At 52.2% G+C, this 26,846-nt stretch overlaps 1 protein-coding gene across 2 annotated transcripts in view; it reads right to left on the bottom strand.

Moving 5' to 3' along the window:
• Positions 1-26,846, bottom strand: part of LOC136713112 (mitochondrial import inner membrane translocase subunit TIM16) — a 101,331-nt gene that overhangs the window by 61,430 nt on the left and 13,055 nt on the right. For both annotated transcript variants that reach the window (XM_066690066.1, XM_066690068.1), the window contains exons 7-9: positions 25,674-25,724; positions 9,097-9,183; positions 8,501-8,583 (exon numbers count right to left, since the gene is read on the bottom strand). In XM_066690066.1, the coding sequence (XP_066546163.1) occupies positions 8,501-8,583; positions 9,097-9,183; positions 25,674-25,724 (221 nt within the window). The remainder of the gene's footprint in view (positions 1-8,500; positions 8,584-9,096; positions 9,184-25,673; positions 25,725-26,846) is intronic.

Below are 26,846 nucleotides of genomic sequence, written 5' to 3'. Positions count from 1 at the left end.
ATTTTTAAACTGCCAATCTACCCTGCGGTGCCTTTCACTGATACTGCACTGTCAGGCCTGGCTGTCCCCCCCCCCACCACACACACACTTTGTTGTTGGCGCACACACAGTGTGTCCTACAAGCCTGGCCAACAACGACAACCACTGAGGCTCCAGACAGGACTTCCTTGAGAACTGGGACAAGACACTAGTTTTGATCATGCAGGGATGTCAAGCATGGCTCAAACCACCCCAGTGGCAGCGTCCTTTCTCAGTGGGCTGAGCGACTGTCCTGAACGTCACCCCCCCCGCCCAAGAGACGCCGCTCCCAGCTCTTACAGGACTCTGCGTCGCTCACAGCAACTGATTGACAGCTTTCTTCTTTAAGTCTCTCTTAAAATGAAACACTTGGAACTATATTGCCGCCCCCACCGCCACAACAACAACTTAAAACAATCACCCACAATGCAATAAAGCAAGTCGGCGCTTGTTTGTACGTCTTACTAATTTCCCTGTGAGGCACCGAGGTGCGGCTCGTCAGGGTTGGAGCAGCAGGTGACAGGATTACTGATCATTTTAAATGTTTAAGGTGTGAAGAATGGAAACGCAGAAGGTAAACTCTCACACCTGTGTCTGGCTGACTGGTGGCTAGGGTGGCATGGAGAGGCCTGGGTATCTCAGAGAGCTTTTATGCAGCACATCCTGCCCACAGAGACCAGCCCTGACCCTGCCCTGCCACAGAAGCGCCCGCTACGCTCCAATAACACACCGCACGGTCAGTTTGGACAGCTGGGAGATTTGGATCTCAAGGCCGCTGTGCCAGCCTCCTCCACCACAACAACAACCCTCCCCACAGCCGAGCAGATCTGGAATAACTTCTGTTGCAAATCAAATAAAATGTATTTATGTTAAAAAAGAACAAAAAAACAGTTTCATATTATCTTAGGAATGGGTTCAATCACAGACGGGGTCAGAAAGCCATCGAACTGACTAAGCATCGAAGTCCCGGCCTGGGGCCATGGAGCTGGACAGTGGGACACAGTGTGCCACAGCTGGCACACAGAACTGATGTCTGGTCTACAGGCCGCCGTCAGGAAGGCAACAAAAACATCTGGGTTTGAGGCTGTGTTTTCCGCATTAAGACATGACCGTACCTTTGTTCATTTACCAAGCTCTCTAGGTCGCAGGGTTTAAATTAAACTTAAGAAAAATAAATTAAGAGAGAGACAGAGCAAGAGAGAAAGAGAGGAGATCGTTTTTTATTACTTAGACATTTCCAGATTTGTGAAATTCTTTCAAAAGATACAGGTACAGATTAATTTACACAGCAACCCGTCTGGACAGGAAAACGAGACGTGGACGAATTCCTCCCGGCCGGGTGCTGGTCTGCTCCGTCTGTGCGGGACAACCGTGGTGCCGGATAAACCAGACTGGAGGCTTACAGAGCGTCTACGTTCAGGACACCTGTCACAACGGGGGTGTCGGTTCAGTCTGCTGGCCCTCGTTTCTTGGTTTTCATTACAGGAAACAAAAAGCCTGTTTGGTTTGTTTCCTAACCAAACCCTCGTCTCGGATATCTAGCGCCTTGCCGAGCGACGGGACTTCTTGCCAACCTGTGAATGAGCCGTTTCTTGAGCCCGGCGTTGTGAACGGAACAGGAAAAACACGGCCAGTCACAACACGCTAGAGCGTTATTTATTTCACACTTGTCATCATAATGCAGAGTCCGATTTGTGAGGAATGTGGCTCTGCAGGAAGCGCACCGTTACCAGTGTGTGCCGTGATCGGGCTGCGCTCCACGTCCTGCCCCGCGTGAGTCGAGTCACCGTACGGAAAGGCGCGGTTTTACATGGCGCTTCTGCACCCCGGGTAGCTGTGAGAGCGTCTACAGCAGGATCAAGGTCAACAATATCGTTCCCTGCTCTTGTTTTGCTGCCATCTGTTTTGCTGTTATAATTATCTTATCCTGTGCCAGCGCTGCTCATTTTAACACGGTGGGAATGTGGCGTTAACCGGCCAGAGTTACATCGGGGGTCGGCGGTGAGCCGGACTGAACCATATTGTGCATCAGCGTTGCATGCTGAGAAGCCGCTCCCCTCTCCCGTATCCAGGAGAGTTCGAGGCACAGGAACCAATTAAAGCCCAACCGAGGCGAGATTAGCAGTCAAAATTAAAAAACAACAACAAAAAGAGTTGCCTTCTACCCCGTTTCTTTCAGAGTGTTATGATACAATTTTTAATCTTATTAAAGCCGGGCCCCCCCAGCCCCCTGCTGCGCCGTACCAGCAGGTGCGGGACAGCCATGTCATAGTGTTTCCATGGAGAGACGGATCAGCGCTGTAATTCTCCCACACCGGCCCCCGCACCCCTCCCACTCTCCCTCTGCCCCCGCGGTTCCGGCCTTAACAACCCAAACAACACGGCCCTGGAGCGAAACACCCGCAGGCCCGACAGGCTGGCGGACACAGACGGGCCGAGACATCTCCTCCACACCGGCTCCCAGACCGGCCTCGACCACGCCGGCCTCACAGACACAGTGTCCGTTACCCCTACGGACGGATAGATAGTGTGTATCTTTTTTTTTTTTTTATGAGCTCATCACATCTGGTTGGAGTTCAGCCGCATTAGTAATATTTATTAGACATTATTAGAACTTCTACTTAGCAACAACAACCACAAAACAAGATCGCGTCAGCGCCGGAAATGTTTTAACGGTGTCTGAACGACAAGGTGCTGCGACGCTCCGAGATTCTACACTTACACATCAAATAAAGCGTCTCAAAAATATTCGACAACTCTAGAAAAATAAGAATAAATCCAATGCTGTCATCTTACTCTGACCCGCCTTCCCCACTGAGAGGATGACTTAACCTTAATCCACCCCACCCCCCCTGCTCAGCTGAAGCTTGTATGATCCAGGACACAGGATTCATCCCACGTATGAAACCCTTTAGGAAGAAATATCGCATCGCTGCCCCCTCGCCCTCCCCTGACTGGCTCAACCGCTTCCAATTTTCATTATTCGCTGGCCATCGTAGGAGGTTATGATTCAAAGGTATGCGATACAAAGGAAATATAAAATAAAAAACGTTAAAAACTAAAAACAACCTTCGGTCAAATTTAATCACACTTAATCATATAATCAGAAACATCCCCCCCACCCCCACACACACACACACGCACACACGGTTCCCTACCAAGTTTACGCAACCTTTTCAGCAAGAACACAAGAAGTCTTTATCCCAGAACCATTTCAAAATACCTGCAGGATGAAATCAAAACCTTGGAGGATTAAACCTCACGTTTCCTGCCAGGTTTTCAGTGTATATTTTTTGCCAGAGCTCAATATCACTCTAAGATACCAGGTGATCGTCCAGGCTTTCGGCCCTTTTCCCCCTAAAAGTAACCATAACAGTCAGACCTGGACGGCCATTCGCGTCAGACACAGCTGGAGAACACAGCAGCAGGAATGGACAGACGCAATGTACGTTAATGACTTGTAAAAGCACTATAAGTCTTACAGAGGGGCAAACAAAAGCTCTGCGAATCTGCACAACCGCTCAATGTCTCTCTCCTGGTCCCCAGCGTGACCTCTCTCTGGAGTAAGCCCCCCACTTTGCGGTGAACACGGTTAGGTTCCTCCAGCGTCTCTCCCGGGCCGCGGCCGCCACGCCACTCACACGCAGAGCAGCAGGGAGAGGAACGCGCTCGGCGGGCCGGACCAATGCAACCACCTGTAATTTTCCGTTAGTTTAAACCATTTAAATCACACTTTATTTAGGCTACTGGTAATCCTACATAAAATACCTTGTAAATACAGTGCCGATGTTAATACGGGCTCGTAAAATCACGTGGGGGGGCACGCGCTGGACAGGAATGCAGTTGGGCCTGTAAACACTGCTTTAATTGCTCTAACTGGTACCATTAAAAAAAAAAGAAACAGTGGTAAACAGTTTGTGGAGCGCTGGTGTGGAGACACTGCATAACCAGCCTCTCCCCCAGCTCTGAGAGAGAGAGAGAGACAGAGAGCAAGAGAGGCGTCTTATCAGCTTTGATCCTGGAAAGAGAGGGAAGGGAGAAGAAAAGCGATATCCCAGACACACCAATCTATTAGGCTGGCCTGCTGCACTCAGTTGATTAAAGGGTTTAGATCGATTACAGCCAAATTAGACCTCTGTGATTCCCTCCGGCCCACCTCTCGCTCTGATTGGAGCGGACACGCTGCCGAAAGCCCCGCATTGAGGTGAACCACGGCTCGGAGTCACCCTGGTCCCCATCCGTTTCAAATCAGAGCCCGGATCGCCCCGCGGCGTCTGGTTCTGATAAAGAAGAAAGCTTCACCCCAACGTATGCGTAACCTCTGTGGCCCGGCAAGGAAAATAAATTGAAAGAGCACCGATGGCACGCAATCAGTCAGCCGGCCGGGCCACTGGCGGTCAGGCGGGGGGGCGCGGCGTTCGGCTCTACCTTCACCGAAGAGGGAAGCGAGGAAAAACAAATAATATTTTCAGTAACTGCAAATAATTAGAGCCAATTCGGGGGGAAATGTAAAACCGCCGCGGCAGAGTTTATAGTCAGTCACGCTGCGTCGGACCTGAAGAATGTTACACCCTACCTCAACCCCCCCCACGCCTTGAAATCAGCCCGGCCTCCCCGCGCGCCCCTCGGCCCCAGAGCAGGGAGGGGTGCAGCACACGAGCCCCTGGCAGGAAACCCCCAATTCAGCTCTGACAGGAAATACCACAAGCAGCCAAATTGACATGACGTCCCCACAGCGTTTATTTAAAGCTGGTTGCAATTGAATCAAATTGGAAGTGCGCTGATTGCGGGCCGGGCCAGAGGGGCCATTAGAGTCGTTATAATTACGTTTTCATTTTTCCTTCTTCTTTAAAATATGAAAAGGAAAGAAGGGGGGGGAGATGGAAAATGAAAAGGCCGTTAAAATGGAGAATTGAAATAATGGCCCCTCTCTCCTGATCAGACTCATTTCTAACACACTGCTCTTTCCGCAAGGTTTCACTTCAACCAGCGAACGAAAACCAACACGGCTTTCCTGTTTCTGAGGAGCTATCTGGGCGCTCTGACACACATGGGGGGGTCTTTTCTATAGTTTTAGTACACTAGAGGACACTGTATATTTGAAGAAAGAAGCCAACTGGTCAGATGTGTGCAGTTCACACACCTCTGAAGATTGTTTGTCAGATTGCTGGTCAGGCGTGACCTTGCGGTGCCTCACGCACTCTGGGGTACAGAGCCGAGGAAAAGAGGATTTATTTGTGTGTTTGTTTGCTTGTCTTCCCGTGGCCAATTGGGAAAACGCAATCACAGGGAAGGTCACGAGCAAGATGAGGTCACATGACTCCCTGTGCCATTTCTCAGGTTTTACCAGCTACCCCCCACAGAGACACGCCTCGTTTCCTTTCGACAGCCGTGCATTTCTGGCACAGCACATTTAAACGACAGCCGCTCTCTCTTCTTGATAAGCCGCTCTAATCAAAGGGAACACATGGCCCGACTGGGAGAGACAGGTCAGGGCCCAGTGGAGCAGAGATGACGGGTGGATTTTCATGAGCGTAGCTGTGTTCAGGGGGCCGTTCTCCAGCGCCACCCATCAGAGGAAGCTCCCCTGGGTAAGACCTGCGTGGGGATTTGCCCTTTTCACACTCGCGCTCCTTGAATTCCTCATATGTTTTTCCTTTGTTCTCTACGAGCGCCAAACTACGACAGAACCCGAAAATTAGATTAGAGGGGTTGTGCAACTTACGAAGAAGCCCCGCAGTCACACACGGTTATTAACGTCAAGAAGAGTCACGCAGAGCAAGAGCAGAGCGCCAGAAGAGGACAACGGACGGGAGGTAAATCGGGTAAGACGCAGAGGGAAGCCGTGGTCAAAGAACAAGACTTCCCACGGTTCCCCCACAGCTCAGGAGCCGACCAGCAGAGTGCTAAGCCAGGTTCCTCGGTCTACCTCCCTCCCTCCCTCCCTCCCTCCCTCCCGGGCCCTGGACCTCACGGCTCTGTGTCAGCGACATGTAAACACTCCCAGCACTGACACTGAGGAAGAGCTGCACTAACTTAAACATTCCCAGCGCTGCCTCGCGGCCCAATCACACTCTCCCAACCGTTCCCAAGCCTACACTGGAGCTCGTGTGCATTTTTGTGGATGTGTATGAGAGAGAGAGAGATGCCACAACCCATGTTTTCTCCCTGAGACTTCTAGACCCCCGAGGGTTTTCACACCAATCCAATTCACACAGACGGGCAGCGAGGGCAGCGCGACTCTTGCGGACCCTAAGCAGGATCTGTAAGATGACGGCTAACATGTGCGGACTGTAAACTCCAGAGCCACCACCCGTCTGCCTGACATAGGGCAGCAAACTCCCCCGTCCCCGGAGTGAGACTCGCACACACGCGCTCCTCATACTGTTCGGTGTCGTTTCCCTCCCAGCAGCCATCCTTCGGTCTCGGCGCTCCATGTTCCTGCACAAAGCTGGGAGTCGATGCTCATGCAGGGGCACCAGGGCGGGGGGAGTCACAGATGGAGGCTTAGATGGAGACAGCCAGGCGAGGAGCTGCCAGACTCCTCGCACAACGCAGCAATTTAGTCGGAGCGGCTTTTTTTCCCAAAATAAATGTGACTCCGCGTCCTGACCTTAAGGGAAGCGCTGATTACATTTTCTCCCCAATTTAACTTGCGATTCCAGTTTGTTCTGGATGTCTCCCAAGTGCCGTCGAGGGGCAGGAAACCGAGCCGCGGATCGGGGGAGCAGAGATAGCCGGCCGGGCCACCAGGGGGTCACCCGGGACCCGGCAGATCCCACCTCTGGCTCTGGGGATTACGTCTTCATTAAACAGCCTCCTGTGTTAGAAGACCAGCCTGGATAAGTGGGGGGGGGGTCTGATATGTGGAGAGGTTTGCCGCAGTGCATATTTTTCCATTTCCTCTCCTCCACCCCCACCCCCACTCCCAAAACCGAACCCGTAGCCACCAAGCCTGACAAACTGGAAAGCAATTAAGTCAAGCTGCGTTTGATTACACAGAGTTGTATTTATTTTATTCTTGCAGTGGTGTGAAGAGGACTTTCCAGTTCAGTGGCTGAAAATGACTTAATTCCCCCCTCATGCTGGGAATGTGAACTCTGACGAGACGCACAAACAAAAACCGTTGCCCTCGGCCCGACACCTCCTGCAACACTGACATCCTGCAGCAATGACATCCTCCCTCACAATGTAAGACAAGAGTTTCTGCCTGAACCCACCAGCCCCCATTTGCCCCCACACCATTGGCTGGCAATGGCATCACCAGTGTCGGGTTCAGGCGACAGTTGGCACCGGCCGTCTCTGGAGGCCTGGGGGGTGGCGTCCGTAATCCCACCCCAGTCCACCTCGCCCGAGTCCCCCTCGCTAGCCACGGCTGACGGGAGATTAACACTAATCTCCCAAAAAATATATTCCTAATAATGATTTGCAGCTCCCCCCACCCCAGCGTCAGGATCCATGCCTGTGATGGGATCAGTCAGGGCCACGGCATCCAGCTGTTTGGGGGGCGTTATTGGTTTGTTTAATTTACAGCTGGCATGTTTTCCAATCCATCTAACAGCCAGAGAGAGACAGAGATAGAAAGAGTGGGGGGGGGGAGGGAGAGAAAGAGAGAGAAATATGAAGTAAGAGAGAGGAAGAAAGAGAGGCAAAGCAAGAGAGAGAGGGGGAGGGAGAGAGGTACAGCTCAGCTCAGACTCTATGCAGGCTGGTGAAGCAGCCAGAGGGACGGTGAGTAATCAGCTCTGCCCACGCAGTGGTCAGTCAGAGGAGTGCGTAGGATTATATTACACACAGTGCGTTGCACTGTAGTTATTACACACACACTGCGGTGCGCTGCAGTTATTACACACACAACAAGCTCCTTTCACTGGCTTCTTACATCAACAATCAATCAGTTAAAGTGGTCACTGTGGCCAGCCTTACAGGGCGAGAGTATAACGCCACTTTGAACCCCCCCAGCCCGGGACATCCACACCACACCCTACACCCCCACAACAAGCTGAAGGCACAGTCAGTCAAGTCCAGTCCACAACACAATCCGGGTCTGGCAGCCCGTAAATAACAGCCCCATCAGAAGAGCTCCAAACACCCCCCAACACAGCATCACACACCTCTTACACACTGTTCATCTCCGAGGGGGTGGGCAGCACCACCGGTCGTTGAGCCCCTGCAGAGCTGCAGACTGAGAGCACGGCCTGGATGGAGGGAGTGCCGGTGGGTGACTAACCCCCCAGGGACAGGGCTTCATGGAGGCAGAGGTCAGGCTGATGGCTCGAGCCGAACGCTTTTATTTACGGCTGTCAGGAGCTCACAGGAAGCGCCGCAGTCATGAGAGGAATGTGCCACATGGTGCTGGAATCCTGTCCTGGTAACAAAGACCAGCCCTGTGGCGGGGGCATCCCGCGCCCCCCCCACAGACACCCCGGGCCCCAGACTGGGCCGCCCCCCCTCTCGTAGCAGAAGACCACCCTGTACTCACCCCGAGGACGTGTCCAGACACACGGAGCCCAGCGAGGAGCCCAGCTTCCTGGCGTCCCACACCTTCACCTCCCTCTCGCGCACCTGGGGACGAGACATCAGCACACCTGTCATTCTCCACACTACACACACAGCGCGGAAATGACAGTTACAGCTTATTGAGAGAGGCTTCTGGATATGATCTTTCAGACAAAAATATTTATTGGAAGGCCGATAGCCTATATCACACTGCAGTGACAAATGAACAGCCAAAAACCCAAGAGCCAGCAATTCAGCTACATTAAATATTGTGTGTGTTTGTTTTCCTCAAAACAAAGCCGTGTTGTATGAGTATTAACCTTGGTCTCTCCCCCCAGGAACAGGCACGGGACATCTAAATCATTTAATAGGGATAAAGGCCTCCGCTAAGGATTAATTCATTCATTAAACTTCAGTCAAAGCTGAGAAACTGACAGCTTTCAAAACTCTGAGGCAGTTACAGTGCCAGACCGTGCCCCGGGTAATCGCACCCCCACAGCACTCCGGTCCCGTCCCTGGAGGGAGGGCAGGAGAGCCGCTCTGCCTTGGGGGCCCCTTCATAAAGAGAGCAGGACATACCTGATTGAAGCCGGTGGTCAGGATGTTGTCCGAGTCCCCGATCCAGATCACATGGGAGTCTTTATTGCTCTGAAGACCCACCGCACTCTGGACAGGAGAAAACAGAAAAAGAGGCATTCATTTAGGAGGGGTGCAGTGAACTATACGTTAGTGTGGAAGGTCTGGCATCTGAACAGGGGGGCAGGAGGGAGACATGAGAGGCTGATCGGCTCAGAGGTGAGAGCTGCAGTGACAGGACAGAGGTGGGGGGGCACAGCTGAGAGCGGGAGACACAGACGGGACGCTAAACTGCAGGCCAGTTAGCAGCAGCACTTCACACTGAGGATAGGTCTTCAGTGTGACCTTTGAACGCCAGGCTGAAGCACTGTCACTGAGCCGGTCCCAGCAGGGGCTGTTGTTGTGGGGGTGGGGGCAGCATAACAATACAACCAGCTGTGTTTGCCCCTTGTCCTGAGCAGCTGTGGCTGTGCAAACATCTCCGGCCCCTGTGGCGTACAGAGGAGCCACGCACTGTCTGAGGAGGGAAGGTGGGGTCAGGGGTCATCTCCGCTGTAACCGGCTGCCTGGACCGGCTTTATTGGGCTTTATTGGGCTCTGGTGTAGACACCTTCCCAGCCAGGAGGCAAGTAGCACGGTGGGTGGGCGGCGCAGACATAAACAACGCTGGCAGAGCTTTTAAATGGGCGTCTCTCACTCCCAGAGCTACATAACTTAGTTTTCCCTCGTTCCCTCCCTCGCTCCTCTCTCTTGCACCACTCCTTTCTCCACAGTCGGACCACCTGAGAAACACTGCTGTTTGGGTTTTTGACGTCCCCCATCACTGTAAAAACCCGCCAGGCTGCTCCTGATACAAGCTGACAGCAGGGTGAGACCCCCCACAATCATCTGGAGACGTTGGGAGCCTCTCGAGAGCCAGTCGAGCGTTTGAGAAACCTCCACTTGTGCTGAAGTGACTGAGCGGCTGTCAGGAGCTGTGTGGTCTCCTGGAAAACAGCGCTATCATTTTGGCCATCGCCGTTCCTTTATTGACATACAGTACCGGCATGGAAAATAGCCTGTCGCTTCCAACGCCGTACAAGCGCCGAGATTGCAACTGACAGCCTTGGAAATAAAAGTGCAGTCAAGCACGCAACCGCACAAACTTCCCCACAGATCGAAACGGGCCGCCACCCCCTCTTGTTATTTAAATCCATGTTCACTCTGAGAGAAACGACTCAAACCAGAGAAAGCTCGGAGATGGTAGCGACTCTCACTGAAACAGCCAGCGACTTTTTTCACCTTAAAGTTCGCTGTTTCAGTTTGCAAAGATATTTTTCCACTACAGCCCCCTCCTTCACCTGAAAGCATTGCCTGTCATTCACCCTTCTCTGTTAAAGCCCTGCGGGGGCCACATGCACGGACACTTAAAAGCACCCTGTTTACACCTGCTTGTGTCTCATCAGCAATCGTCACAAAGAAGCATCTCACAAATCTCTCAGGGCTAACGAGTCCCTGCTACACGTTACATGCTTCGTTTACAACAGTCTAACCCGGGCAGTGGACTTGCTTTTTGTTTAATTATAATAATAAGTGAAAAGAAAGCTGCAGTAAATTGGAGCGGAGGAAATACTTTATGGCTATGGTGCTAGGACTCCAGTAATTATGTGTTACAGCTCTGACACTGTGGGCGGTTCCCTAACCTGGCTAATAAGACGCTTTCCCAGCAAGCAGCTGTGTTTGTGTTAAAAATATAATTAATGAAACAGTAGCAATTTAATGGCCCCTGCATTGCTTCATGTTTATAACCACGCAATTTTAGTTCCCTAATGGGATGGTCTGCATTGAGAGGGTTAAAAAAAGAAATGCATAAACACACAAGGTATGAAAACACCACACAACTGCACTAAAAACTGAAGAACAGAAGGTAAGAAAGAAAGAAAATGAAAAGGCAGCAAAGAAACGCATTGTTTGGAGCTGTAGGGGAGAGAGGAACTGGGCCACATTTCAGGGTGAGTGGGTTAGGGGTGGCGCAGTGAGGAAGAGGAGGCCGGGGGTCTGAGTGTTGGGAACCTGAAGGCTCGGTGAAGGGAGGCCCTGTCAGTCCATCAGCACTGCCCCGGGGGCTGGGGGGCTGCGGGGCTGCGGGGCTGCAGGCACATTCCAGCAGTGTTTACAGAGCCGCCCGCCGGCCCACTCCAGCACCACACGGCCCGCTCCCCTCATCCTCCGCTCCAGCCCCCCGCGTTCAGCGCCGCCGGACAAGACCGACGGAGAAGCAACTGGAATGTTTTTCTTAGCAGCCGATCAAAACAGAGCCGGGCCGAGAAATCCTCCGTCTGGCGGCAGCAGCCTGGGCATGGGGCAAAGGGCACACCTGGGCTAGGGCGCCTGGTCAAAAACACTCGGTGCAGCAGGGGTACAAAGAACACGAAAGAAAGAAAACAAGAGAGAGAAGGCGAGAAAGAAAGCTTTGTCTGTCTTGATGAAAGAGTATTCAAAAGGACTCATCCACTGTGTCCAAGTCACAGTTAAAAAGTTCAAAGCCGGCATCCTAAATCACGGTGTTTAAACATCCACAAAAGCGCAGTTTGATAGATAAAGAGGCTTTTTTCCCGCCAAGATGTTAAGATCTATTTATATACGACATTCAAACAAACAACAAACCCAAAGTCCAATGTCTGGCTTTGCATCAAAACAGCCGGAGCTTCAGAGAGACACTCAAGACCGTACAAGGAGCATCTCATAAAGCCAGCGTTCCCTTGTCTCCGGACCAGTCGCACCGCACAGCGCGCCCATGGGCCCCGAGATTCTCCGGCTCGGTTCCCCTGAGCTCCATCACACAGACACGACCAACTGGCAGGAAGTGTGGGCATCTCAGACACACTTCCTGTGTCGTCACACTCACTTAATTCTTGCCACCCGATACCGTAAGGGAAGCAAGTCCCAGTCAGCAGGAATAGCATTACTAGCAGTGAAGGCAATAAGTGAGAACCTGGAAAATGAGGAGATAAGGCTCCCACGGTTTAGTGCTGACCACTCCTAAAACCCGAGATGGATCAGGCTGCTGTGCAATGGGAGTCCCTTTTCTATCCCTAAAAGGACAGACTGCATAGCATCCCTCTCGCCTTGCTGGCTACTGGTTCGGTATTGCGGTGGCATAGACTCCCCTACCAAGATGGCGGCGACTGACATGCCATAGCTTGGGCTAGTGGGAAGACATCTCAGACTGCTCAGTTTCCGACAAAGGGGGGATTTATCTTGGGAGAGCAGCGCAGTCACTGGCGACAGAGGAGACATGTGCTGTGCAGCGGATGTTTTCCGGGGCCGTAACCCAGGGGAGACGGCGAGATTGAGTTTTACAAGGCTGGAGCCAAAGGACAAGTCCGCAAAAATTATGAAAAGGAACAGCTGCTTCATCCACTGAGCTGCGCCTAACGATGAGGGACCCAGACAGAGAGAGAGAGAGAGAGAGAGGCTCTGACATTTATGAGAGAGGAAAATGGGGGGAGTTGACATCAAGGAGAGAGAGAGGCAGCCGAAAGAGAGAGGGATGGGGAGATGATCAGAATGGGGTCACGGTGGTAGACAGTATCTTCTATCTCTCCAGATATTTCACTGGACAACCTCCGCAGCCAACTCTAGCCAGGATTCCCCCGGGGCCAAGTCACGCCTGTCTGAGCTGCCCCTCGACTGGGCAGACTCGTGTCTGCACTTATTTCTGTATCTGTTATAAGACATGGACGGTCAGGCCTCACTGAAGAATGCTGCTCCTATCTTTTTCTTTTCCACCCCGGAAACGTTTGCATCAAATCAATCAAACAGATAATTAAACCATGAAATACTGCAGCCCTTGAGTTCCTCCCTCTCTCCCTCTCTCTCAGTTTCAGAGTAACAAGGCCTGTTTGAGGCGGTGGAGCATCAAGAGATGGACCTGGTTCAGCTGCTCCTGTCCCGTTTATAGAAAGGAAAACGTGAGGAGGAAAACTGCCAAAGCCACACAAAAAAAAGCTGAAAGCAAACCAGCCGTTTTATTTTTTCATTTCCTCTCCCGCCTACCAGGCCATCTCAGCGTTAATTGGAAACATCTTCCCGGCTCTCGGCTCTCACTCTCTCCCTCCTACTTCGATCTCTGACGCTCGTTCCCTCGTCTCCTCCTTCTTCCTCTCCTTCCAGCAAAGGTCAGGATGGGAGCCCGGGATAAATCACTGGGACTCCACAGCGCAGCAACACGTCTCAACACATCTCAGCGCGGCCCTGACGATCACCGCGGATGTCGCTCTTGACCAATCGGTCCATCATCCCGAGAAATACTTCAAAACGACTTGAATAGCCACCTCTCCGCCCCGCCAAACACAGACAAGCTTGTCTTAAAAATAATCATACGATCCAGGTAGCAAAACAGCACTTTACACCCCGAGCACATATACGTACTGCCCAGCGTTTGATGAGGATTCAGTTTTGGGATGAAGAAAGACGATTAACCGTCTGCCCGTGAAGGCGATCTCTGAGTTCAAACCTCTCTGTTAACCCTGAATCGGGCGTGAAACCAGAGTGAAACCAGTATAAATGTGGGTGAGAAAGGATTAGGACAGAACAGTCTAACCTAGTTGGCTGTCTAAAGCTGTGCTCCCAGAGTTCATGTTACACGAGAAAACGCAGCATTAAAAAGCCTGTTGCGAAGGTTAATACGTTATCAGTTGGATCAATACTTTTTCCAGATTCTTGTTTTCTAGGTTATGTTAAAGGAAAATCGTCCCAGGTTTCTCCAGAGCTGTGACTATTTGTGTGTGTGTGTGTGTGTGTGTGTGTGATTGTGTATAAGAGATAGAGTACTAGCAGTGAGAACCAAAAAGTTCATTTCAGTTCCTCTCCACGTTTTTTCCTCAGTGAAAATGTCTCTTTTTTTCATCGCATTTGTTTACTGTATGTATAATCCACTTTCCCCATCTCACAATCCAAACCTCCGGGTGTGTGTGTGTGTGTGTGTGTAAAAATATACATCCCAGTAATGTAAAACAGGCCGATAATAACGCGACTTTTCTCTGGGTTCCTCGTCCCAGCGAGTGCTGGACTCTGACTGGGGAATAAAGGTATGACATTCACAGTGAAGTGGGACTAAAAATAGCGCTGAGTTTTGGATGGGTCACGCAGAGAGTTTTTTTTTTGTTTTCAGATTTTTTTCTCCCCTCCGTTTTTTTTTTTTCCTATGCTGCTTCCCACGGCCTCCCTGGGAACGAGCGAGGCACTCTCTGATTTGTGCGTGGAGCGGCAGGGGCGCGGGGGGGTGGGATAGTGTGAGTACAGTAACCCCGCCTGGCTCTCAACACTGGCGGGTCGCTGGGACCCCCTTCCCCGCCCCCTGGCTCGAGCTCTTACTACCAAACTGCAGCAGGAATCCCAAACACACAGCCCCCCGCGTCACTCCGGCCCCTGCGGACGAGCTCTGCGTTCACAGGGCTGAGGACCTGGGAAAAATTTTCCCAGGTCCACAGCCGCCCCCCATTTCGGTTTTGTTCACATTGAAAATGAGAGATAATCAATTATAAACTCAATCACAAGGATAAACAAAGCTCTACTCCACAGCACGGAGGGCCACAGACACCTCACAGGTGCTCTCACAACATAACGCACTACCGATAACTACGAGGACTGGGCGAGAAGGATAGAGCTGAATTGCCTTCAGGGGTAGTGAGTGCATCTACAGAAAAGAGGATCCCAAGATGTGCTCAGGAGAGTTACTTCTGACCCGACCCCCGGGGGATGGGCAATAACCCGGTAGTGCGCAGCTAAAAATACCATCTGCAGCGCTGCTGTGAGGGCCGTGCTGCAGGCCGCACACCGAGACGCTCTTTCTCACCAGTGTAGGCTTTCAGAGCTGGCAACCTGCTGCACTTTTCATTTTTTTCTTTCCCCTGCAAACCCAATCAGACTTTTGTATACAAACTCTCTGTGCAGGAAACAAACAAACAAACAAATACACCAAACGAAAATGTTTCCTTCTCTTTCCTTGACTTAAAAAAAAAAAAAAAAGACAAATTTTTGTCTTGCTGTTGTTGTGGCTGACTCAGCACTTCACAAAACAAATATACATACGTCCGTGTAGAGGGCCATGCTGGGGCACAACGCGGCCGTCTGACGAAGCTCCCGTCCCCCGCCTCGGCTCAAGGCGGGACACCTCCTCAGCCACGAGGGGGAAAACACACAGTCGGCCATTTTCCCTGAGGACTCCTCGATGCCTTGTAATTATCTTTCCACATTGCTAATTAATTTCCCACCCCGAGCTGCGGCTCAGATGTGGTCCGGCTCCCAATCGCCAGGAATCTCCGTGGCCGCGGGACAGGGATCGGGGGAAGTCATATTACAGAGCAGGAGTATCTGTGGCCGGGGACGGGGACCGGGGGAAAGCGGCACCGCAGAGGGGCTGGCGAGACGCGGAGAGTATAAGTAAACGGTTGGGGAATTAACAGGACAGGGCTGTCCGTCACCCTAATCCGCCTGTCATCCATAGCTCTGTCATTAACACGGCGGGGGGCAGGCTGTGCATTCGCCAACAAGCATATAAATGTCCCTAAAACAAACAGGGAGCATAATCAGTACACTGCCGTACACTGAGAGATGCGCACACACACACACACACACACGCACACACACACTCACAGAGCAGCGACATGTTGGCTTGGCACCGGCCGTTACAAGGAAATGTGAGGTTTTGAGACGGCAGACACGGAGAGAGAGCCGAATGTGATCGTGACAGGACATTTTATTAGCAAGCATGCGAGGGCACCGAGCTGGCTAAGCGAGAGGCCAATTTTAACCATCTGACAGACACCGGAGGTCACAGGAGGCTCGGGTTACTCAGTAATAATAAAAAGGGGTCAATAAGCTGCATGTGTGAGCGCCGACAAGTGCCAAAACACGAAGCACACGGGTCATCCGCACACAAAACCCACTTCGTTGAATGCGAGACCTCGGGCGCTGACTTTTACAGCTGCGAGTGAGCGCTGTGGAAGGCCTCAACAAAAACCTCCCAACAAGGAGGCTCAGTTTTAACAATGCGGAGGATTACCGACAGGGAAAACATACATATATATGATTTAAAAAGAGCTGGGAGATCTGAGTCCTGAGCTCAGAGGAGACTGACAGCAGACAGACGAACTGATTGAGACCCGGGAAGGCGTGGCTGAGCACCTCTGGTTTAACAAGCGCCCCCCTTCCCCCCCGCTTTTCAAATTCCATCACGGCCTCTTAGCTTTCCGACCATCAGGGGGGAAAAGTCAGACTTTAAATGCTTAATTACAGGACACCCCCGTGGAGGACGGCTGCTAATCTGAGGAGAAAAAAAAAACCACACAGAGACGCATCCCGGCGCTCCAGTCAGGACTGTGAGATGAACAATGGCCCTGCTTGGCCTTCTGTTGGCACTCTGGGGAGGGGGGGTGCATACCATTCATTCCCACACACTCACGGCAGCCCACCTAATCCCTCTCAGCCCGTTGCCAGAGCAGCACTTCCTGTACGAGCCGTGGACAGGGAGGGAGGGAGGGCGGGATGGTTTCTGTTTGTTTGTTTGTTTGTTCTGCCCCTTTGGCTTGGGATACTTGAGTCAACACCCACGCTGACTGACACGGAGAGGATCTATTGTCTACCTGCATACTGAGTGCTCCTGCAGGAAGTCAACCAGCTGTAACTGAAGACCATGGAAAACCTGTCCCGCCTGGAAAATCACTGTGGTCTCACTGTTACGAGCGGATCCAGTCACCATACACGAATTTCAAGTAAAACAGGAAGAGAAGAGGATGCAGAGAACAACAATACAATAAAACAATCCACACTCACTGCGCTGTTGAGCTTTTCAAACCATCAGCACAGTGCAATCGTACCGTTTGGAGCGGCTCACACGGTTCAGAGACTGGACCAGCATGCTTCCTGTCCTGTCTCATCTCAAACTGACAGAAAGGGCCTGTATTACAGTAAGCAACCTCATATTATCACCACTTACACCGGGCTGGAATGTTCTGGAGGACACAGGGAATCGTCACGCGTGATATACAGAGGTGTGTTAACAGGTGTGAGCTGTGGAGCCCTTGAACGAAGCGGCCGGCCTGCTCCTGCACTCCCCGGAGGATCGAGCCCCCACAGCTGTGCGTTTACGTGCTGCTGCGGTCAGTCACACCCCGGCCCTGAACACTCGTCTGCTTAGGATCAGGGGAAAAGCCCTTCAGAGAAGAGACAGCAGACCCCAATGCATACATGATGTGATATCTTAACACACAGTCGATCCTACTTCTGGTACAGATGCGAGTGTGTGGTTTTCAGAGGTAACGGAGCCAAACACTGAACGCTTGGCCGGGTGTGACAGTAAAATGCTTCCCCTGTGCACTTCTCGCTGCTAAGCTCTGGGTTAGATGTACCAGAGGAACATTAGGGGGAGAAATCGGCCAAAGCAGCGATTAAATCGAATCTAAAGGGAAATGAAGAGGATAGCTTTTGTTTTCCACACAGAGAGGGGGTCCCCCAAGTCGCCAACCTCGCTCACTGTCCTCCGTATCCAGTGGGAGTCCAGAGAGGATGGCGCAGGGGGGCGGCGTGGACGAGACCCTTCACAGAACAGCACTCTCGCCACCCGGCTCCCGGCACATCAGTCACAACACAAGATCCTTTACACAGCGCTAATCCTGCAATCCCTTCAGCCTGACGGGCACGAAGTGAAAATGGCGGCCGATGACAGATCGTCCCATTAACGGGGGCGCTGCGAAGCTCGGTTACAGAACACAAATCCTTTAAGCTCATTATTACGAACTGTACCCTGGCCGAGTCCCGCTTCAAAGATATTTTGGCTACAGAGCCCGGCGATTAAGAACAGCCCGTTTTGCTTCCACATCTGTGTGTTCTCGCTGCCCACAGTGGGCCGCTCTGCCACATTGTACCCACACACTGGTCCAGACTCTGAGGGAGAGGGGAGAAGAGAGACCAACCACAAGGTGACAGGCAGCGACTGGGCAGGTCTCCATCTTTTTTGGTGGAACCAGCCCGGCTCCGTGTGATCTGTTCTCTATTACCCGGCTACTGAACTGTAGTGAGATTAGCTCCTCTGTGATCGGTTATGAGCATTCTCCGCTCCATGTGCGGATGATGCATTTTGACACTGCAGGCTCAGCAAAAATCTAGGAAATGATGTATAAGAACAGAATGGTGGCCAATTCATCAAAACTGCAGTTCAACACTTCAGAGGGTCGCTGTTCCTCACAAGACTGAGATGCAACAGAGTTTGTCTCTCGCTCTCTGTATACAAGACAGCAAGGCTCCTGTTCTGCAGATAAATATCACGCGCTCATCCGCTGGCTCATTTCCGCCTGCGCACGCCCGTCTACCGCGGTCCTCGGACACTGGCCGTGAGCACTGTATAAAAACACGGGCAGCTGTGAAAGGAATGCGCGATTCGTAAAAACAAACACGGGCCGAGCTGCGTTTGGACGCACGTCAAGAGAGTGTTCGCAGGCCGGAGATTTACAGCCTGCAGAGAACGGCAACAAGAAGCGCATTACGGAGCGAGAGCCCAACCTCCGTGGCTTCGACAGATGAAACAAACAGCAGCGCTAGCAGTGCAATCCCATTACCTGACCTGTAAACAACGGAGCCGTGCCAGAGATGTTCCAAGCATATGTGTGTGTGTGTGCGTGTGTGTGTGTGTGTGTGTGTGTGTTAGTCTGCATGCATATAGAGAGCCTTGATAGCCTTGGCCACGCGGCACGGCTCCTGTAATCAATTCTAATGAAGATCCCCTGTATTTTTCACGGCTGAAGAACGAGTAACAGAGAGACGGGGTTGGGGGGGGTGTAGCCCAGATGGGCAGGGAGTGGCCCAGTGGAGCACCTCAGGGATCAGCTCGCAGGCTGCTCCTCGTTTTCCAGAAACGTCTCTCTGGTAAAACCGTCAACCTTCGCGGCTGACATTAACTTCGAAGTGCTGCCAGGACTGACAGCTGCTGCGGAAACCCCCCGAACACGCAGCACCGCAGCAGAGACTCGAAATCTGAATGGAATTAGTGCAGCTCTTGGCCGCTGCATCACACGGCATATGACGAGATCAGAAACCAGGCCTGCAGTGCGCCAGGCTGGGCTTTGATTTCTGAAACACAGCCCTGGTCCTGCCCGTGTCACAGGTACCTCTGATGGACCTGGACAACATCGTCTTATCAGGCAGAGACGCGAGTCCGTGAAGGTGTCCGTGTCTCTCCTTGGCTTCTGTTTATGTTATTTATTCTATCCCATCATGTTGTGTTGTGTTTGGTGTGTGCTTCTCTTATCCAAAACTGCAGAGTAAGTCTGTGAAAACCTACAGGTGCCGTTTAATGAGATTAGCATGGTCGGGGGGAGGGGAGGCCGGCAGTTATATTAACATCCTCTTTACTCTCTGCGTTTTAGCCAAGAAGACTCACGAGCATGACACAAATCTTTCTACCAGTTCTAAGAATCATAATAATTAAAAAAATTTCCTGCGAGCGTCTGGTTAGTCATACAGCGTACATGCCCTCCGATTGACACCCCCCCAATATCATTAGACCTCCCTCACTAATCACAGAGCCCTCTCCCCCTCCTGCTCCCTGGCCCAGGTGTTTTCCAGATGTGCCGAGGACTCCATTAACTGGAAAGCAGCCTGTGCTGTGACCGTGCTAATGAGGCTCCCACTCAGAAGTGCACACCCTCGCACATGTGCCAGCTGGCCGGCCTGCCCTGCACCCTGCGTCCACCCCAGCGCTGAGGTACACGGCCGAAACACGCCGAACAGCATTGATTAAACTCACTGGATGGCCAAGCAGCACGGTTTCAGACGCAGGCCTGTGAGACCACGAGAGTTCAGCGCCAGGCGTGTTCGCAGGAACCGACAAATCAGCATATTGTGGTCACACTGAGGACGGCCAGCCAAGTGAGACCAGACCCATAACAACAGAAGTGAACTGCAAAAGCCCGACCTGGGTGTCAGTACGTTGGGTTATCAACTGCTGAATAAATCGGACACGGGCAGAGCCGACGCCTAGCGAATATGCACACTTGGCAGACCTTCACGTGTGTAAAGAGAAGAGCAGAGAAAATAAATAGCTCGGGCTGGATAATTGATATGCTTCACTGGCAAACAATTTCGCTTTTCAAAGTCATTTATTACCATTTTCCTTCTGCCAAGAAAGATGGAAAGAAGGGATCAGCGCTGACCTCCGCAGGCCCGGTGGAGCGCAGGGTGTGAGACTGACCGTGTTTATACCAGGGGCTTTCCCGGAGACGTTTCACTGGGATTGTGTTGGGAGGAGACGGAAGGGAGGGGATCATTCTTGCCCACTTGCCTCAATAGACGCTGCCTCGGTCCTTGAGCCGGGAGCCGAACCACACGCCTGTACGGAGTGGCTCAAACCCACATGTCCCCGTCTCGCACGTGCTTCCACAGGGACAGGAATGCATAATTAGAGGGCTTAATTTTACAGCAATTCTGAAAGGAAACAAATGTTTTCTTAGAGAGGAACGTGGCGAACGCAGCTGGCTTTGGGCACCGGCACTGTACAAGGGCCCGTTGTGTGAGGATTTTCATGCCACTTTTAAGAGGCTGTTGAAAGGGTTCCTTTATTTTCACAAGAGCCACCTCACACTGCCGTCTGGCTCTGTTTCCCGCTTGGAGGAGTGCTGTAGACGCTGTCACTTAATACGGCAGGGCCACAACGCAAACACCCGCACACAAAGGTGTATATAAACACACACGGTCTGTAAGCGCATGTTACAGCCTGCTACACACGGGAGGGCCTCCTCTAGATATAACGGGGGAAGGCGGGGGAAGAGAGAGAAACGCTTCCAGATGCTCTGAATCCGATCACTTCGCTCTCAACAATAACAGAGAGGCACAGCAGCGGCGCGGCCAGCGTTAGCGCCTTATTAACACTGACACGGAGGAGCTCTGAAACACTTGGCAGCCTCGAGCTGCCCGCGGAGTCATGTGACCGGGGGTCAGCGCTCCGTTCTCTCATCCAGGGTGGAGGAATGCAGCTGAGGATAATTGCATCAGAAACTGTTCAATATGAAATTAATAACAAACGTAAATATCATACTTGAGTTCAGGAGGAGTTCAGGCCCGGCTCTTGGATTATTCTTGGACGGGGCAGAGACAGCCTTGCTCTGTTTACAGAGGCCCGCGCTACAGTCTCTCCTCTCCAAGGCTAACAGAAGCAGAAAACGGCAGCAATGCCATTCGCTACACTTATTATATACTAGGAGTCGGATAATGAATTGTCCCGCCTGCCTTTTCCCGATTTCAAACACAAACCGGGCGCAGCTCCGCGGCTGCAGGGGAAACACACCCGCAGCTGGAAGATAAAGTTCACCAGCCGCTCCGTTACGACGCAGACACGCGTTTGTTTAGTTCTGACTCCCAGCCAGGGCCCCGGGACAGAGGAGCGAGGTTCAGCTTCTGGGGCCCGGAGCAATGCACTCTGGGAAGAGCAGCAAAGTGAGACGAACACTCGCCTCAGAGTGGGTCTGTCATCGCAGTGCTGAGCCGAGCGCCGCTCCAGCTAAGGAGCCTCACACCCCCGAGCATTTATCCTTTTTAAAATTGACACCCCTGGCTCACCTTCCAGCAGCAATAGCTTTGTTGATCTGGTTGCTGTGTTGACGCGAGCCGCGGCGCTCGTCTCCAGGGGTTCAGTGGGTTTGCTGGACGAGTTGGACGAGAAGGACGGCATTAATTGTACGTACAGGTTTAATTGGTGCGTTACAAATAGTTTACACGTCACGTGCAGCCGTCTGCAGCGCGCCGAGGGGCTCCGGAGCTGCACGTGCAGTGGCGTGGTCTTGGAAACACCGAGGTTTTTTATGGCTGTTAATGTTATGAATGTTGATACTGCGAACGTTATGTTAGTGTTTTATATTCCAGGACTGTAAACACTTCATTCTGACACGCAGTTCTGCCCCGATGTTTATTTAACCTCTGTTTGGGAGGATCCGTTATGAGGGCAAATGTATTTAATGAAGGGGTACAGTTTGTGTGCGCGATACAAAGTGATGGACTAGAGCAAGGAAAATGTAACTTACTTAAAACAAAAATGTTGAAATCTCGTCATCAATAAATCTAACAGGCTCTGGTCCAAAGGGGACACTTCAGTCACGTCTCCCGTCTTTCCTCTCCACTGGGACAGGGCGCCCAGAGCCCACAGCTCAGCACTAACCAGCCAGACGCAGGTGTGTTGGGGTGTGCTCCGTTCTGGGCTTGGTGTTTTGCCACAGTCGGTTTTATTCCCACCTCTGCCAGGGCTGCTCATTTTATTATGACAAGGGTCTGAGTGAGGCTTAGCAGGAACAGGCAGCTGGGGATATTTGAGAAACAGCATTTGAGAGCACTTCCCCACCGCCGGAGCCAACAGTAACACCAGGATCTGGAGGAGGGAGAGCGTGTCGGGGAGGGAAGGGGGGATTCGCAGCTCCAGAGCCCCACACCTCCACAGCACAGCCAGATGCTCGGGAGGAGAAGGTGGCTGTCTGTCCCCGGTCCTGAGAGAGCAGACAAGCGGGCCAGACACTTATTGTTTTTCCTTTTTTCTCTCTGTGTCATGCACTCTAGAATATGCATTCTTTCTCTCCCTCTCTCTCTCGCCTTTTCTTTCTTTCTTGGCAAAGCTCCTGCCCTTTGTTCTGTCACTGCTCACCCGCACTCCCTGCCGCAGCCGCCGTGCAGCCACTCTGTGCCAACGCCGCTGCGCTCCCAGGCTGCCTGGCCGCATCCTCATTATCAGTAGTCACTACACGACCAGCCAGAGGACATTCAGCGCAGCTTTCAGACCTGGGTGTCTCTCATTTCTGAGAATCACAGCCCTCTCCTCTGCGCAGGCCAGGGGTTGTAAATGTACCATAAATGCCAGCCTGGGAAGCAATTAAAAAAGGGCACGAGTCCTTAATTGCGGCATGTATGGGAACTAAGTAAAGTCAAATGGCCATGGCACCCAGTCATCAGCCACTCAGACGAAGCACGTGACCCGCAGTTCAGTGAATCAGCTCAACAGGGCATCGCTGCGGAGGGCAGAGGAGGGTGATTAAACGGGACGATACAGTGGGTGGGTTGTGCAATTCAGGAAAAACTCAGGGGGCGTGCCGAGACTTGCCACACACTCAATTAGTATCCGACAGAATCCCATCGATCACAGCTGTGTTCATTACGTCTCCAGTCCTTGATTTTTACTGGGAGGGGTAATAGATCACCGATGTGTGAGATTGCGTTTGTTTTTCTTGTACTTTTTAAAATCACAAATCACCCAAAAACTTCAGGGATAGTTTTGGAGCTCTCCACACTAAAACCCGACGGATATCCGGAGGGAGAGATTCCTCCTGTATCTGCAGGATTTATATTTTCCCCTCAGCCCTCGCTCGGGGGCCGGGCTCCTCAGTGCCCCACGCCAGGGCCCTGTCAAACGCAGCCCGAGCTGCACGTTATAATCAACAGGCTCCTTCACCCGGCGGCCGACCCGCCCTTCTCTCTCCAAACCATTCCAGTCCCTCTCTTATTTCACAAAATCATGAAATTTGGCTGCGAGTCCCGAAAAATATTCCCTTTCCTGCCTCCCTCTCCTGCCAGAGACCACATTTCTCCAGCTCTCTAGCCAGCAGTGGCCCTGAAACTATGAGGAGTATTTTGAGCTCTGTAATTTAAAACACACACTCACACACACACTCTCACTGACTCACTCAGAATCCAAAAACAAAAGTACACATACAACGATCCGAACACACCATCTCAGGCACACAGTCACACACACACAAAACACCTACTGACTAAATCCCAATCCTAAAACAAAAGCGTGCACGCACACACACACACACATTGATCTGAACACACCATTGCGCACTCACTCTCTCTCTTCCTCTCTCTCACACACACACACACAGTGAGCCGAACACACCTTCGCGCGCACACACTCACACAATCCTGCACTACAATCACCCCCCTGTGAGCTCACCAGCTCCGGTCGTGTGTCTGAAATACAGCTGTGAGTAACATCTGGCTGGGACGTGGAGAGCAGAGCTGGGAGCGCAGGCCGGCGCGGGGCCGACCAGGTGGAGGTGCGAGTGCCGTGTGGTTAATGGGGGCATTGATTCAGACAGGACGCGTGGGGGGGCACGGCCCGTCACACGCACCGCCACGCCGGCACCGCTCTAACAGCGGCAGCAAAACTGTGCACGAAGAGCAGCCGCGTGGGGACGGGCCCCGGGTCCTGACCTCCGACTCCTAAACTGAATCACTGCTCTCTCCGGGCTGGCGCGTCCGACTGGACAGCAAAGGCCGGTGGGATCACAGACTATTTTTATGCCAATCTAGATAATCACAAAGCAGCACTGAAGCCAAAACATGCCAGCTGGTAACAGAAGCTCCTCTTGGCTGTAAAGGCTAATGGCTCGGGCCGGGCCGGAGTCTGTAAGTCCATCTAAGTCCATGTGAAGTCACACCTTGAGACAGCTATATAAACTCATAGGAGTGAGGGTCGGGGGGGTCTCAGTTCTCCTCACCAAGAGCCATAGCCCTGGATAATCGATCCCAGGCTCTCCCCCACCGAGATATACTGACAGCGACTTGAACAGAACCCGGACTATTCCATTCGACTGGAAACACCCCACCCCCCCAACGTTCAGAATGAGGCTTCTGACATCATCAGAGCATTCTGGAGTCAGTGCGGTTCACTCATCTGTGGACAGGATTTTATCTTAAGCTGAAGAGAGAGTTACACATTTCAAATGTGGGGGGAGAGAACTCTTATTTTAATCTACGCTTTTTATTCATTTATTGATTTTAAAGCATCAGTGAACAAACAGAGGAGAGACATAAATCTCCCCGGCTGCACTTCTTGTGAACTCCTGAGATCCAGCCTCCGGAGAGATCGGCTCGGGTTGTTGCACTCTGCAAAGTGCCGAGTCAAGCCTTTCCCTGGCAGAGCCATCAGGGTGGAAGCTGATGGTGCTTTTATAACCTCCAATACTGCAAGCCCAGAGAGAGGAGACCCCCGGCACACGCCCGGCATTAACCCCACAGAGAGCCAGCACCGCGGCCCCCACCGAGCCCTGAATTGCACTGCCCCCCATCGCAGCTCCGGCACTGTGGCCCTCTCCCCACGACAGCAGCCTTTAATCCAGGCTCAGACCCACAGGATACACAAAGACACACACAAATGTGCGCACGAACACGTGTGTGTAAATGAACACACGCACACACACACATTCCCTCTTCCAACTTTTAAAAGACTGAAAATCTAATAAACCAGCAAATGCTTTTTTATAAGGAGCTGCTGTTGTTGTTTCAGATTAATTGATTTATATAGTTACTTGTTGGTTTCTTTCTTTCTTTATTTACTTTACATCTGGGACTCTGATGTTTTTTTGGTTACCCCAAGCGTGTGGTTCTGCTCACCGCGGGCTTTTCTATTTGAAATCACTCCGCTTTCTTCAGAAGGTTCCTCGCTAACGCCTCAGGAGAAGCGGCTTTTTGATTTTCTCATTAAAATGACATTTTTCTTTTTCCAGGATCATGAGTGTCAGAGCAGCCTGTGACCGAGAGAGAAGACAGGAGCGACTTACCTGGACAGGGGTCAGCTGGGCCCGTGGGTCGAACACGCGCAGTTTCTTATCCTAGGAGGAAAACAAACACAGGCACGTGAGACTCGACACGTTCACTGCGACTCCCGGACAGACCGCGCCTCTCCCAGCTGTGCGGCACTTTCGCTCTGTTCCGGCTACATCTCCCAGTGATTTTATTTTCCTTTAAACAAAACAAACCTGGCAAGAGACGCAGGAGAGAAAATAATTAGAAAAACACTTCACCGCAGTTTGTGTTGTCGTTCTGTTTGATACGAGTGTGTGTTTTGGCTGCTGCCTTGATGAAGCTAATTACAAACACTGCAGACCACCAGGCACCCTCCCCACACGCTGCCCTCACAACAGAGGCAACTTCGACACACAGTCGTTATGAAGTTTACATCGGGGCCGTCCCTCGCAGCAGCGGCGCGATCCTGGCGGCGGGGAGCGGCGGTGCGTTCACCCGGACCGATCCCTGGGAGCGCTGGAGTCTTGGGAGGTCTCCACTTTCCCAGGCCCAGGGTGAGGAAACTTAGACAGGCCTGGAAGTGGCGATGGCCGACTACACCGGCTCCTGCGAGCTGCCGGTTTCCCCGCAGACCGGACAAGGTGCCGTCCACACCGTGCCCAGGAATGACCGCCGGGTAGTTTTGGCAAAGGCGACGTCTATTTCCCTCACACTCGCACCCACGTGGGACTGTTGTCTGGGTGCTGGACTCCCTCATGGTGAAAGAGGCTCTTCCTACAGGCCGTCATCATGCGCAGAGTGAGAACAGGCTGGAGGCAGGAAGGTGGTTTCCTAGCTGAGCTATGCGTTTTCACTGGCTTCATTAGATTTTCATCCCCAGCCTGAAAAGGTTTTATTTTGGGAGAGGGGGGCGGAAAGACCAACTCTGTGCGATCGCTCTTGCCGGAGCTGCGCAAATAAACAAACTTGCCGCTCCACAGCAGCCGAACGAGACACGATCGATGCCGGGACAGAAATATTTACTCACAGGCCCGCTGACCTCCGCACAGCCACCAAAACGACATGGGAACGAGTCAGAGAGGTCCGGCCCGGCCTGCACGGCAAAGTCAACACCGCCGGCATGGCCTGACGCGCCGCCCAGTCATCCCTGCCTCAGACACCGGAGCAGCGCTGCGCTACGGGCTCGAGCGGGACAGAACCGAGTCACA

This window comes from Amia ocellicauda, chromosome 17, assembly GCF_036373705.1.
Source record: "Amia ocellicauda isolate fAmiCal2 chromosome 17, fAmiCal2.hap1, whole genome shotgun sequence".
Taxonomy (NCBI): Eukaryota; Metazoa; Chordata; class Actinopteri; order Amiiformes; family Amiidae; genus Amia; species Amia ocellicauda.
Note: the sequence above shows the minus strand (reverse complement) of the source record. Positions and strands in the feature narration are given on the sequence as shown.